We start from the raw sequence: 13,985 nt of genomic DNA on the forward strand, positions 1-13,985 counted from the left end.
TAGTCTTCCTTGGTGTACCTTGGATAGTGAAGAGGCATCTGAAAGTAGCCAACAACACCAGCAGTTTTAGTCGTAGTTGTTGTTGCAGTTGTTCTTGTAGTCGTCTTTTCTATCTGGGTCTTGAAGTCTTGCCTTTTTGTTCTTCTTTTGGGTTCCTCTGGGCTAAATAGGTGGGTAGCAGAGAGAAGGTTTCACGGATATGTTGATCAGATATCACACGAATACGATGCGGTACCTGCTTTAAAATACCATTCTTCAGTTAAATGTACGTGACCTATGGATACACTCAGAACGGCTTCAATGCTGTGACTATTGTTGTTCCTTTTTCTTAACAAAAAAGGGGGGTTGCTTTTAAAAAAAAAAAAAAAAAAAAAAAAAAGGGGGGGGGGGGCGGGTATGAAGATAAAAAAAAAAAATAAAAAAAAAAAAAAAATAAAATGAAAAGAAAAAAAAAAAAAATAAAGGGAGTGGATGTGTGTGGGGGGGGGGGGGGGGGGGGGGGGGGGGGGGGGGGGGGGGGGGGGGGGGGGGGGGGGGGGGGGGGGGGGGGGGGGGGGGGGGGGGGGGGGTTGTGGGGTGGGTTGGTAATACATCAAAAGTAATTCAATTCAATTAATTGATGGGGAAAAAATTCCTTACCTGAATTCGCTTTCCCTTACTTGAAGTATTCACAGCGGAAGTCTAGATCCACGTTCTCGTTCCACCACCAAAGGTTTACCGGCGAGATTCCTCAATCACAGGGAAATGGAATAATATCCACAACCCAAATGCCGTGGATTAATGGAATGAAGATCAAATACTAGCAAAAGAAGAAAATCTAAGCCTGCGATTCTAAGAGAGAGGGAGAGAGAGATGGAGCCGCCGTTTCTCAGAGATTCGCTCGTGCGAATGAATCACTCCGTTACCTACTCACTAATGCGGTGGTTACTAAAATATATAACCTATTTTGTAACCGCCCTAATAGTGAGTTTCCAATATTGCCCTTGGGCATTTAATTTATTAATCAAATTAATAAATTCCAACAGCTCCCACTTGCACAAGGGCAAGTGTTAATCTTTCAATGTGTCCCGGACACATTTGTATATCCCGGATATACACATTCAATCTCTCTGCTATGTATCCCGAGATACATAGACCTCTTGTGTCCCGGACACACATGCATATCCCGGATATACATATATATTGATCTCTTCACTATGTATCCCAGATACATAGACCACCCGTGTCCCGGACACTAATATCCACAAGTCATACTGGCAAAATGGGTTGTGCGACCGGTGATATACCTGCACGCGTGAGCCCCAAACTAGAAACCTTCCCGAAAGGCGAGAATGGCACATCACTCATAGAAACAAATCAAATAAGCATTAGTATAACACGGTGTCCTAGGTTTATTCAAACTCACCGGACTAAAGGTATCTCGATCCCTCCGAGAGATCACCTTCTTGTCCTTAAAATGTTCACTACTTTGTAACACATACGGTTGGCGCCCGACAAACACTTTTAGGGTGCAGTTGAATCAAACCTTTCCTTTCGCCCAGACCATCACTACACTTAGGATTGACTCCTTTCCGGTAGTGCCCCTTTAGGTCGAATCTATCATGACCATAGGTAACACCCCAAAGTAGCCACATCAACCCTTCGTTTCATGATGTCGTCGAAAGTCACTAAGAACACTAATGGACCATAAGGTCCGGGACTCACACAATGAGAGGAGCGAGGATCCATCCTCTCATTTCCAATGATCGCTAAGCACACATAGTATGATATATGTGCTATGGTGGAGCATTCTATATACAATAGAACGTATGTCCATCTCTACACCATACAGGTCTTAGTCCAGTCGCAACCCCTTGCGCCTAACCCGAGTTTCTTTATTGTCGCCACCCTAGCGCCACATAAAGTACTACGCACGCTCCTATAGGCAACATGAATAGTGGGAACATTCATGTCGATTCTCTTCACAATAGAGAAACTCATCTTGATTCCAAATCAAGGCGACATCATGATTATGAATTGACCTACACAAAGTCATTCACAATCCGTCTCATCTCTGCTCGCCTCCAAGGCGCCAGAGGCGAATGCTCGTGTGAGTGAGCCATTCTCTTGCCTATTGACATATGTTGTTTTATGCTAGAAGAAACACAATCACACGAGAAAGTGAATAAGAATAAATGCTGGAATGAACTCATATTACTCATTAATAAGAAAGTCTCGGTACAAAAATAAGTCACAATCTCATAAGCCCAAGGATTTTACATGAGAAATAAAAACATCCTTGGCTATAGGTTTGGTAAGAGGGTCAACTACCATCAAACTAGTAGATATGTGCTTAAGTACAACTTTCTTTCTTGATGTAATGTCTCTAACAAAGTGATATCTCAACTGTATATGTTTGGTCTTCCCATGATACTTGGGGTCCTTGACATAGCTAAGAGCTGCCGTACTATCACAGTAGACAAGGGCAGCCTCTTTGGATGTCATCACAATCCCAATATGTCGAAGGAATCTCCTCAACCAAACAGCCTCTTGAACCGCAGCTGAGCATGCCACATACTCTGCTTCCATGGTCGAGAGGGATATACAAGCCGCTTGCTTCTTGCTACACCACGAAATGGCCCCGCCATTCAGCAAGAAAGCATATCCAGAGGTTGATTTGCGCTCATCGATGTCTCCAGCCCGATCGGCATCACTATAGCCAACTAACCGCAAATCCGATCCTTGGTAACACAACATGTAGTTACTCGTTCCTCCCGAGATATCTCAATATCCTCTTGATTGCTTTCAGTGCTCTATGCCGGGTTTGATTGGTATCGACTAACCAAACCCATTGCATAACAAATATCCGGCCTAGTACACATCATAGCGTACATAAGGCTACCCACCGCACCTGGAATATGGAACTCTTTCCATCTTGGTTTTCTCCTCTGGAGTCTTAGGACCCATATCAAGGCTCAAATGCAAACCCTTCTCCTTTGGAGTATCAATTGGTTTGCGGTTGTGCATTTGGTATCTCGTCAAGACATTGTCAATATAGGTCTCTTGAGATAAACCCGGTAATCTCTTTTGCCTATTTCTCGACAATCTTGACACCAAGCACATAGCTTGCTTCACCCATGTCCTTCATATCAAATACGGAGGACAACCATTTCTGAATGGTTTCCAATAGCTCCTTGCTATTGCTAGCCATAAGTATGTCATCTACGTACGGTGTCGAATGACATAATTATTATCGGATCTCTTGGTGTAAACACGGTGGTCTTCCTCAAGCATGGAAAAACCATTTTCCATCATAGCTTGGTGGAAGCGCACATTCCATTGTCTAGATGCTTGCTTTAAGCCATATATGGACTTCTTAAGCTTGCACACTTTGCGCTCAAGTCCATGTGCTTCAAAGCCTTGAGGTTGATCCATATAGATCTCTTCCTCAAGTTCTCCATTGAGAAAAGCAGTTTTTACATCCATCCGATAAAGCTCCAAGTCCAACCGAGCAACAATGGCTAGTATGAGGCGAATTGAGGCAAACCTAACCACGGGGGAAAAAGTTTCCTCATAATCAACGCCCTCTCGTTGGGTGTAGCCCTTAGCCACTAAACGAGCCTTGAATCTCTCAATAGATCCATCCGCCTTTCTTTTGATCTTGAGAACCCACTTGTTCCCAATCGCCTTTCGGCTGGCGGCAAGTCAACCAAGTCCCAGACATGATTAACTTTCATCGACTCCAACTCTTCCTTTATTGCTTTTAACCATTCCTTTGAGCTTGACCCCGCAAGAGCTTCCCGCACGCTCTTTGGTTCATGCTCATCGACTGAAATCATCTCACAGTCGATCTCTTCAGGAGTTACCATGTAGGCTTCATCCTCTATGTCGAAACGTCGACGAGGAACTAGCCCGCGCCTACTACGGCGCAAGTGCATGTCAGATTGCTCACCGTCTAAGGTAGCTATCACATCTGCCTCCCACTCCCACTAGGATCTCTCCGGATGAACCCCGGGTTCATTATCCGAGAATCCGAATCCCTGGAGTGACAAGACCACTATCTTGTATCTCAAAGAATTCCGATGATTCTTTGTTAACTCCTGAAAGAGATGGAAAATCATTCTCCAAGAATGTTGCATCCCTAGACTCAAGTTCCGTTCTCCTCTCATTCTCATCTAGTCCAATGAAGACATGGCCCTTTGAGGGTTCAGAATATCTCACAAAGATACACTTTCTTCCTCTGGGTCCAAGCTTTCCATATTGGTGAGAAGTAGAGTGAACATATGCTGCACATCCCCATGCGCGCAAGTAACTCAAATCTGGCTTCCTTCCGGTCCACAACTCATATGGTGTGGAAGGAACCGATTTGGTTGGAACTCTGTTGAGGATATAGGCCATGATCGAGCAAAGCATCTCCCCAATAAGAGATGGGTAGATTTGCCTCGCGCCATCATGGATCTCACCATGTCTAGCAAGGTTCTATTCCTCCTCTCAGCAACCCCATTTTGCTGTGGAGTCCCTGGAATAGTAAGTTGTCTAGATATCCCCTTTTCATCACATAACCCTTTGAACATATCGGAGAGATACTCTCTACCTCTATCCGTTCTAAGAGTTTTAATCCTTTTATCTAACTGATTCTCAACCAAGCTCATGAATTTCTTAAAACATTCCAGAGCTTATGACTTATGAGAAATTAGATAAATGTGACCATACCTTGTATAGTCATCTATGAATGTGATGAAATATGACTGTCCTTTTCTAGTATGCACATTCATGGGTCCACACGCATCTGAATGGATAGGTTCTAAAGGAAGAGAGGCTCTCAAAGCCTTTTTAAATGGTTTTCTAGTTGCTTTTCCTGCTAGACATGACTCACAGGTTGGCAAATCAGATAGTGAACCTTGGCCTAAGAGACCTTCTCTTGCCAACCTGTTCATCCTATCTAAGCCAATATGTCCTAGTCTAGCATGCCACAAATAAGAATCAATACACACAGTATTTTGGCAAACAAAAGCATTACTAGAATTAAATGAATAATCAATTGTATCCAATACAATGAAACCATTCAGAAGAAAACCATAACCATAAACTGTATCACCCAGATACAAAACCAAAGAATTGTTTTCAAATACAATTCTAAAACCATGTCTTAAAAGATAAATAACGAAACAAGATTTCGCTGAATGTCCGGAGCATACAGCACATCATGGAGTAACAGCGTCTGGCCACCTCGCAAAACTAATTTGCATGTGCCTATGCCATGAACCTCCACGCTTGAGCTGTTCCCCATCGTTATTCTTTTGCTTCCTCTTGGAATACGACGGTATTCCACGAAGCTCGAGCGTTCCCTTGTTATGTGTTCTGTCGCACCTGAATCAACAATCCACAAAGGATTTAGTTCAGCAAGCATAGTAGAACTTGTTACATAACAAGATGAGGTATAACACACAGTACATACCTCTTGCTCAGTGCAATTACGAGCAAAATGACCAGGCTTTCGACACTTGAAGCAAATCAAAGCTGATTTCTTCTTGCCAGCACTAGTCCCCCTTGAACGCTTGGGCCCACTCTTGTTTTTGTTCCCACCCCTGGTTACTTTGCTTGGACCGCCGAGGTTGAGCTTTCTCTCTCTTGCGCTTGAAGCCTCGCACTCTTACTAGTGCTAGCTTCAGCAGCAAACACATCGATTTGAGGGGTATCGGCCAACATCCGATCCTCATCAAGCTCAAGGTGCTTGGCAGCTTGATCGAAAGTCTTGACCTCATCGGCATGAGTCAAGAAGATCTTCATATGCTCCCAAGTCTTTGGCAATGACCTGATGACTGCGGAGACCTGCTCCTCATCAGTCTTCTGGCGCCCACATGCGCTCAACTCACTAATCATGTTAGACATGATGGTTATATGTTGACTCATGGTGTGACCCTGGCGCATCTTATAACCGTCAAAAGTGAGTCCGAGCTGGCGGCCTCTTGTGGTGGAAGTCCCTCCATACCGGAACTTCACGACCTCCCACAAAGACTTTGCAGTCCTATGCTTCTCATAACGAAGCATCGGGTCATCCCTCATGGAGCTCGGGATTGTAATCCCGGCTACCCGGTCTTTCCTCTTCCAAGCATTGTATATATCAAGGTCCCTGCGATGCTGTGCAGTGGTACCTTCCTCAGGTGGGTTCATGGTCTGGTTTATGGTCTCTAGCATATCCTGCTCTTCTAGGAGATATTGCACCTTTCGGTGCCAGAGGTCATAATTCCTCTCATTCAGCTTATCTCCTTTAGTGAGGTCAGCAACAATGCTCTTGGTAGCAGCCATTTTTCTAGAGATATTACATACAAAAATGAGTTCAATAAATCTAGCATAAAACACAACTCATGCAACAAAAATCACACTAGCATAGTCAACCTATGGGATAAGCACTTAAACCAAAAGAGATGCTAAAAAAACATTCAATCAAATTCTCATGCAAACCCACATAGACTTATACACTAACTTCATTCTGTGCAAGAAACATGATTGATAGACCCATAAATAAAAAAATAGTTTTATTAAAATAAAACATGCAATCATGTTAAAGCTATGAGGTGGTTCACACAGAACACTTCTACCTCATTAGCTCCCACTAGGCCCCAATAGGCCCTCAATGCCCAAACATCACACAGACTGTCGGGCCATTGGTGTCCAGTAAGTTAGAAACACATTCTGAAATGGACAGACCAATTTCCAAAAAAATCCATCTCCCAGACGGAATTCCGTCTGCCTTTTATGCTCAGACGGATGACCGTCTGCCCAGACGGAAATTCCGTCTGGCATTCTGTGATCAGACGGATGACCGTCTGGGTCACTGTGACCACTCTGATAATAGACGGACGACCGTCTGGTCAAGACGGTCGTCCGTCTGGTCCACAGTGACCAAAAAACGGCGATTTTTCAATTTTTCTTGAACGGAAAAAAACGGTAAAACACGTTTTTTCACCCAAAAAATCATCCAAAAAAAAATACATGAAAAAAAATCCAGCATTAATTATTAAACAAAAATAATTATCATCATGGATTATCAATTCATGCAAATCTTCATTAGGGAAATTCACAGGGATCTCCCACTCGGATCCGAATCAAAATTAAAAGGTTTCCAAAAACCCTATCAATTCTCCCATGGGTTTCGTATTAAACCCTTGATCCTCCCATTGGATCCATACAATTAAAATAAACAACGGGGAGGAACAAAGAACCGTGGGAACCAATGGCTCTGATACCAATGTTGGTAATACATCAAAAGTAATTCAATTCAATTAATTGATGGGGAAAAATTCCTTACCTGAATTCGCTTTCCCTTACTTGAAGTATTCACAGCGGAAGTCTAGATCCACGTTCTCGTTCCACCACCAAAGGTTTACCGGCGAGATTCCTCAATCACAGGGAAATGGAATAATATCCACAACCCAAATGCCGTGGATTAATGGAATGAAGATCAAATACTAGCAAAAGAAGAAAATCTAAGCCTGCGATTCTAAGAGAGAGGGAGAGAGAGATGGAGCCGCCGTTTCTCAGAGATTCGCTCGTGCGAATGAATCACTCCGTTACCTACTCACTAATGCGGTGGTTACTAAAATATATAACCTATTTTGTAACCGCCCTAATAGTGAGTTTCCAATATTGCCCTTGGGCATTTAATTTATTAATCAAATTAATAAATTCCAACATCATCATCAGAGGTTGTTTAGTTGGAGTCGATCTCTACAACATCATATAAAGTATTAAAACGTATACAATGCTTGTGACTTGAGAGTTAAGCAACTAACGTGTTTCCTAATAGAACTCCCCATTTCCGACTAATTACAACTTTAATCAAAATTTGAATATGCCAAGACCTCTGAACCGTCGGTTTAGTGAGTTTTAAAACGTTTAAACTCTTAATTAATTAAAGAAGACTGGTTCCAAAAACTTCCAATCTTCTTGCAACTTGTCATTAACCGACTTAATCGGTTTATGACGAATCTAACGAGATTGCATTGGCCGATTCGACCTATTACCGATGGGTTGAAATCCAAGACTCTAGGTGACAGTTTATTCTCATCCCTGCAATTCTTATTTAGGATTGTGACACATGGCAATCAATTACAAGGGTCAGAATTAGAACTTAATTAAAAAAATTAATTGAATAAATACCAATGCAGGGTTGGTTGAATGGTAAGATCCATACTTTTTAGTGAAAAGGTTGTGGTTCTATTCTCGTAGACGGCATTTCATTTCCAGAAATAGAAAAAATAAAAATTTTAATAAAACAACAACAACAACAACAATAAGCCTTGTCCCGACTAAATGGACTTGGCTACATGGATTATTGCCTTCCAATCAATTTTGTTCAAGGCAATGCTAGATACAAGACATAAGCTATGCATATTCTTTCTCATCACTTTTCTTAAGGTCATCTTAAGTTTACCCCTAGCTCTTCTAGTTCCTTCAATCTGAATTATTTCGCGAAGCTTATCATTTATGGGAGCAACTCCCAAACCGACTCTAATTTGATTATTTCTTATTTTATCCATCCTAAATTTGCCACTCATCCATCTTAGCATCCTCATTTCTGTTACACTGAGTTTATCCATATGATTTTTTTAACACCCAACACTCTGCACCTGAACATCATAGCTGGTCGAACAATGGTCCTATAAAATTTTCCTTTAAGCTTTAATGGAATATGCCGATCACACAAGACCCTGAACGCACCTGTCCACTTCATCCACCCTATTTTAATTCTTTGAAAAATATCATCATCTAAATAACCTCTTTTCCTTATGATTGAACCTAGGTACCTAAAACAATCATTTTGAATTAAAAATCTCCTTATCGTCAAGTATCACCACCTCATCGTCTACCCGATCATGACTAAAGTTACAAACTAGATATTATGTCTTCGTTCTACTTAGTTTAAAGCCTTTTGATTCCAAAGCTACTCTCCATGATTCTAATTTTGTATTATTCCCATTTGAGTCTCATCGATCAACACAATATCATCAGCAAAAAGCATACATCAGGGGACCTCATCTTGAATGTATTTGGTTAATTCGTCCATTACAAGTGCAAATAGATATGGGCTTAAAGTGGATCCTTGATGTAGCCCAATTGTAATTGGCAATTCATTACTTGTCCCCCCCCCCATTGTTCTTAAATTTGTCACCAAAACCATCATACAGATCCTTAACTATATCTATATATTTACTTGCAACACCTATTTTCTCTTGTAATTGCCAAATTAACACTCTAGGGATTCTATCATACGCTTTTTCTAGGTCAATAAATACCATATGAAGGTCTTTCCTACATTCTCTATACCTTTCCATAAGTCTCTTAGTTAGGTAAATAGCCTCCGTCATAGAGCTTCTCGGCATAAACCGAAACTGGTTCTCCTTAATTGTAGTTAAGTGTCTCAAACGGGTTTCAATTATTCTCTCCGATAATTTCATAGTATGGCTCATCAATTTAATGCCCCTATAGTTATTACAACTTTGAATATCTCCTTTATATTCGTAAATTGGAACTACGACACTTCTCCTCCACTCATCTGGCATTTTCCTTGTGCTCATAATCTTATTAAACAACTTAGTCAACCAAACTAGTCCATGGGTTCCTAAGCTCTTCCATACTTCTATTGGCATTTCATCAGGACCTTGTGTCTTACCAAGTTTCATCCTCCTTAGTGCTTCTTATACTTCAGACATCGAAATTCTATGTACATAAGTTCGAAAATTGGTGCCTTAGTGAAAAGTGTAATCGTCCGAATCATAAGTGCCTGAAGTATGCTCATTTAGTAGACTATAGAAATAGATTTCCCGTCTTTTATTGATGTTCTCATCACATACAAATACTTTACCATCTCCATTTTTAATACATCTAACATGGTCAAGATCTCTACGCTTCCTATCCCTCATCTTAGCTATCTTATAAATAGATTTTTCCCCTTCCTTTGTGCCAACTTATTGTATATAACTCTTCATACTTCTTTTCCCTTGCTTTTCCCACAATTTTCTTAGCTTCATTTCTATCCAACTTATACCTTTGAAGATCCTCAACATCCTTAGTTCTTTGCCATGTCTTAAAACTAGCTTTCTTATTCCTAATGGCATCTTGGACCTCACTATCCTGCCACCAAGTCTCACTATAAGAATGGAGCTTTCCTTTTGATTCACCTAGGACATCTTTAGCCACCTTCTTGATATACATAGCCATCTCATTCCACATTGCATTAGTATCCCCCTTAAAATCCCACTTTCCTTGTTTGACTACTTCATTGACGAAGGATTTCGAGCACTCTCCTTTCAAGTTCCACAATCTTATCCTGGGATAGTTAACCTTGGACCTTTATGAGTTTTTGGGGTTAATCACATATCCAAGACCACAAGTCTATGTTGTGTAGTTAAGCTTTCCCTTGGTATCATCTTGCAATCCTTGCACAACAATCTATCAGTCCTTCTAGTTAGGAAGAAATCTATTTAATGATGTCCACTTTTGAAGGTAATTAAATGTTCATCTCTCTTTTTGAAGTAAGTATTTATAATAGATAGATCAAAAGCAATAGCAAAATCTAAAATTGAAATCCCTTCCTCATTCCTCTCTCCAAACCATATCCTCCATGTCTAGTCTCATAGCCTCTTTGATCTTTTCCAATATGTCCATTTAGATCACCTCCTTTGATAATCTTTTCTCCTTGATGAATTCCTTGCATTAATCCATCCATATTTTCCCAAATTCTAGCTTTAGACTTTCATCCAATCCTACTTGAGGTGCATATGCACAAATTATATTGATGAACTCTTTCTCCATTACAAGCTTGATAGCAATAATCCTATCACCCACTCTTTTAACATCCACCTCATCATTTTTAAAATCTTTATCCACAATTATACCTATTCCATTTTTATTAGTTTTATCCCCAGTATACCAAAGTTAAAGTCATCAAACTCTTTATCTTTTTTATCCTTCCATATAGTCTCTTGAATGCAAGCTATATTAATCCTTCTTTTCCTCATAACATCTATCAATTCTAAGCTCTTACACGTTCAAGATCCTATGTTCCAAGATGCCAATCTAATCCTACATTTTTGGACTAGCTTCTTTACCCGCACTCATCCACGGTGCGGGAACCCTTGCCTACTTATCACCGCATCCGTGGCCCAATGCGTCGTGTCACTTACAGGGGACGCCCTAGCTAACCCTTGCCCACTTATCACTACACTCGGGCCATAGTGGAGCATGTTGATTCTTTTGTCGGGGAACGCCCTAGGATAGCTTTTATCATATAATGTCAAATCCATGAAAAGGGTTTAGTTAGATTTTTTTAGGTGCCGGTTGCCGACCTGACACACCATGTAACAACCCCCGTATTTCTAACTTGGAATCCATATTGCAGGTCCCATAACTCGAAGATCAATCCGAAATAAGTTATGGAGTATCCGAATTGAAGTTCATGATCCATATCCTGAGTCCATGGATCTGGATTCTCTTGATGAAGAACCTGTCTTGCTGGGAAAGTGGATTTCTAGTCAGAGTCAAGAGGTGTTTGAAGATGTCTGGACTGAAGGTAAGACCTACCCCACATATTGTTTAGGGTTAGGTTTGAGTAGGGGATCAACCCCTTGAGCAAAGCACCCAAGTACTGAAAAGTACTAGGAGGCGGTTGCTTAAGGCGGTTGATTGGCCAATAAACCGCCCCAAGCGACCGCCATGGTCTGCTTGCGGGATTTTGCCCTAATTTTCCCCTTGTTCTCTATAAATAGCAAACCTCAACCTTTTGATTCATTATTATATTCGAGATTGCTGATGTGGACAATTAGGAGGCAGAGAACACATGCTGGAAGGTGAGAAAAGCATGGATTGCGAAGTGGAACCATTCCCCTATCTGTTTTGAGAATCTAGAAGAGGTAAGTGAATGGAAGTGATCTCCATTCACTCCATTCTCTTCCCTTAACTTTTGGAATGGTGTAGATCCATCTCCTTTTGTGTTGGTTCTATTCCTTATCAATGATTTTGAGAAGATCCTGTTCGAAAACGAATCCCTACATTCAAATAAAGGATGGATCTAATCGGATTTTTATTTGTGGCAACCACTGCTTGCTGCTGCCGACGGCTCTAATTGAGCCACGTCAACAAACTTTGATTCAACAGTTGGGATTCAGATGATGAAGTTTACCTGTAAATATTAATTTTTTATTTTTACATTTTAAGTACTTAAATTTTATCAATTTACAACTTCAAACCCTTCTCTTACCCAACCCCCAAAACACTCTCTCATTTTGCCTTTTCACACGGACGCCGATACTATTTGGGAGTAGGATTCCGACAAGCCAAAGCCGCTCCGGTGAAATAACCCCATCATCGGTTATTTGAACTCAATCTCAAAGTATTTTTAGAAATAGTAAGTTTCTTTATTTTAAACCGTTGCTAGTTCAAAAATTGGAAAGAACTTCCATTCTTGGAGATCCTTCTGAATCTCAGAAATGGGTTTCTACTCACAATTTGTAATGAGTTACCAATCTGAGAACCCTTTCTCAAAGCTCAAACTTGGATTTCTTCTTTCTATTTACGCTGAAGCGAAGCAGCAGAGGAGAGGAGAGTAGAGCATCTGCTAGTGAGAATGCTAACAATGGAAAAGCGTAGCAAACAGAAGGTTTCTTTTTCATCTTCGTCTACATACCAACCTCTTCTCTGCAAGTCCAAACTTGATGGTTTTGTTTTCTCGCCATGTAAAGGTATCTACTCTTTCCAATCTCCTTATCGCTTCTGAATCTGTTTATTGCATTACTACATTAGACAGAGGCCATGAAATCTGGATTATGCAACACGGGCCACCATCCTTCAACTAGCACAACCAGAGATTTTATGCGAGTTTCATAGTTTAGTGAATTGGGTTAAAGCTCATTAATGTCTGTGTTTGCATTTTAAAGGTTTATTGCGTTATTTACTTGAATCGAGGCTATGGAATTTGTTAACGGCAACCGATGATGGGATTATTTCACCAGAGAGGCTCTGGCTTCTCTTTCCTGAGCTTGCTGCTCGTCACCACACATGACGACTGAGATCTGAATGTTTGCTCGAACACCAAGTTGAAGTCCGTAAAACACTTCTTTGCCTCCTCTAAAGTCATCGTCGCCGCCGGTAACGCTGATAACACCTTAGTCCATACAATCCGCTTGAAGTTCGCCGTGTACTCTTTCGCCTTCGCGTTCTGCTTCAATATCCAATCGTCTCCTAGAAGAACCTCATATTGGAGGTTAGGCTCTTCTGCATGGATTTTGCACAATGTAATCGAGATTATTGGTGAGGAAGAGATACGGCAAGCTCGAGTATTTGTATAGCTTTGCCTTGCCGTCGAGCTTGCAGAGGAGTACCAGTATGATCCATGCCATCCTAGTAGCAACCTCGACAATGGGTTGTCATTAGGGTTAGGGTTTTCGAAGTAAGACGTTGGTAGAGACGAATTCTCCGGCAATGGGCAATTAGCCATAATATCGAGAGGATTCCACCTGTAATCGGACAGTAAACTGAGGAAATTCATCACGTATCGAGTGAGGGGATGAAGACCACCGCCGGAAATTGGGGTTTTTGATGAGTCCTTTGGAACGAACACTGTCGCCCAGCTTCGTGAGTGAATTCAGACAAGGACTTGTTATTGTAAATTAAAAAAACTTTAAGGGATTAAAGTGTGAGAAAAAAATTTAATATTTACAATAACTCCTCATCGTTTAAATCTAGATCTTTCATTTTTATTTTGATGATGTGGCTCAATCAGAGCCGTTGGCAGCAGCAGGTAGCTGCTGCTGCAAATAAAAATCCGATCTAATCAAGGGAGATGAATTGAATTATGAATCTTTATAATTTTAGGTAGCTGATTCGCAACTTTGTTATAGATTTCTTAAGATTGAAATTTGGACTAAAATCGTCCCGAAATCGGATTGAAATTGGATGGTTGAAAGTCAAAATTTCGGACTTACAACCTGTCTATAACAGGGGCG

General features: G+C 41.0%; 1 protein-coding gene across 1 annotated transcript; it reads right to left on the reverse strand.

Moving 5' to 3' along the window:
- Nucleotides 1–12,985: 12,985 nt before the first annotated feature.
- LOC149029382 (uncharacterized) lies at nt 12,986–13,477 on the reverse strand. Its single transcript, XM_089143255.1, has one exon. The coding sequence runs from the start codon at nt 13,475–13,477 to the stop codon at nt 12,986–12,988; it is 492 nt and encodes a 163-aa protein (XP_088999381.1).
- Nucleotides 13,478–13,985: the final 508 nt, after the last annotated feature.

Source organism: Hakea prostrata, chromosome 1 (assembly GCF_041222555.1).
Source record: "Hakea prostrata isolate BN-2017 chromosome 1, UWA_Hpros_2, whole genome shotgun sequence".
Lineage (NCBI taxonomy): Eukaryota > Viridiplantae > Streptophyta > Magnoliopsida > Proteales > Proteaceae > Hakea > Hakea prostrata.

Excerpts from the sequence above, each read along its gene's own strand:
- LOC149029382 (XM_089143255.1), bottom strand. The coding sequence starts at position 13,477 with ATGGCTAATTGCCCATTGCCGGAGAATTCGTCTCTACCAACGTCTTAC.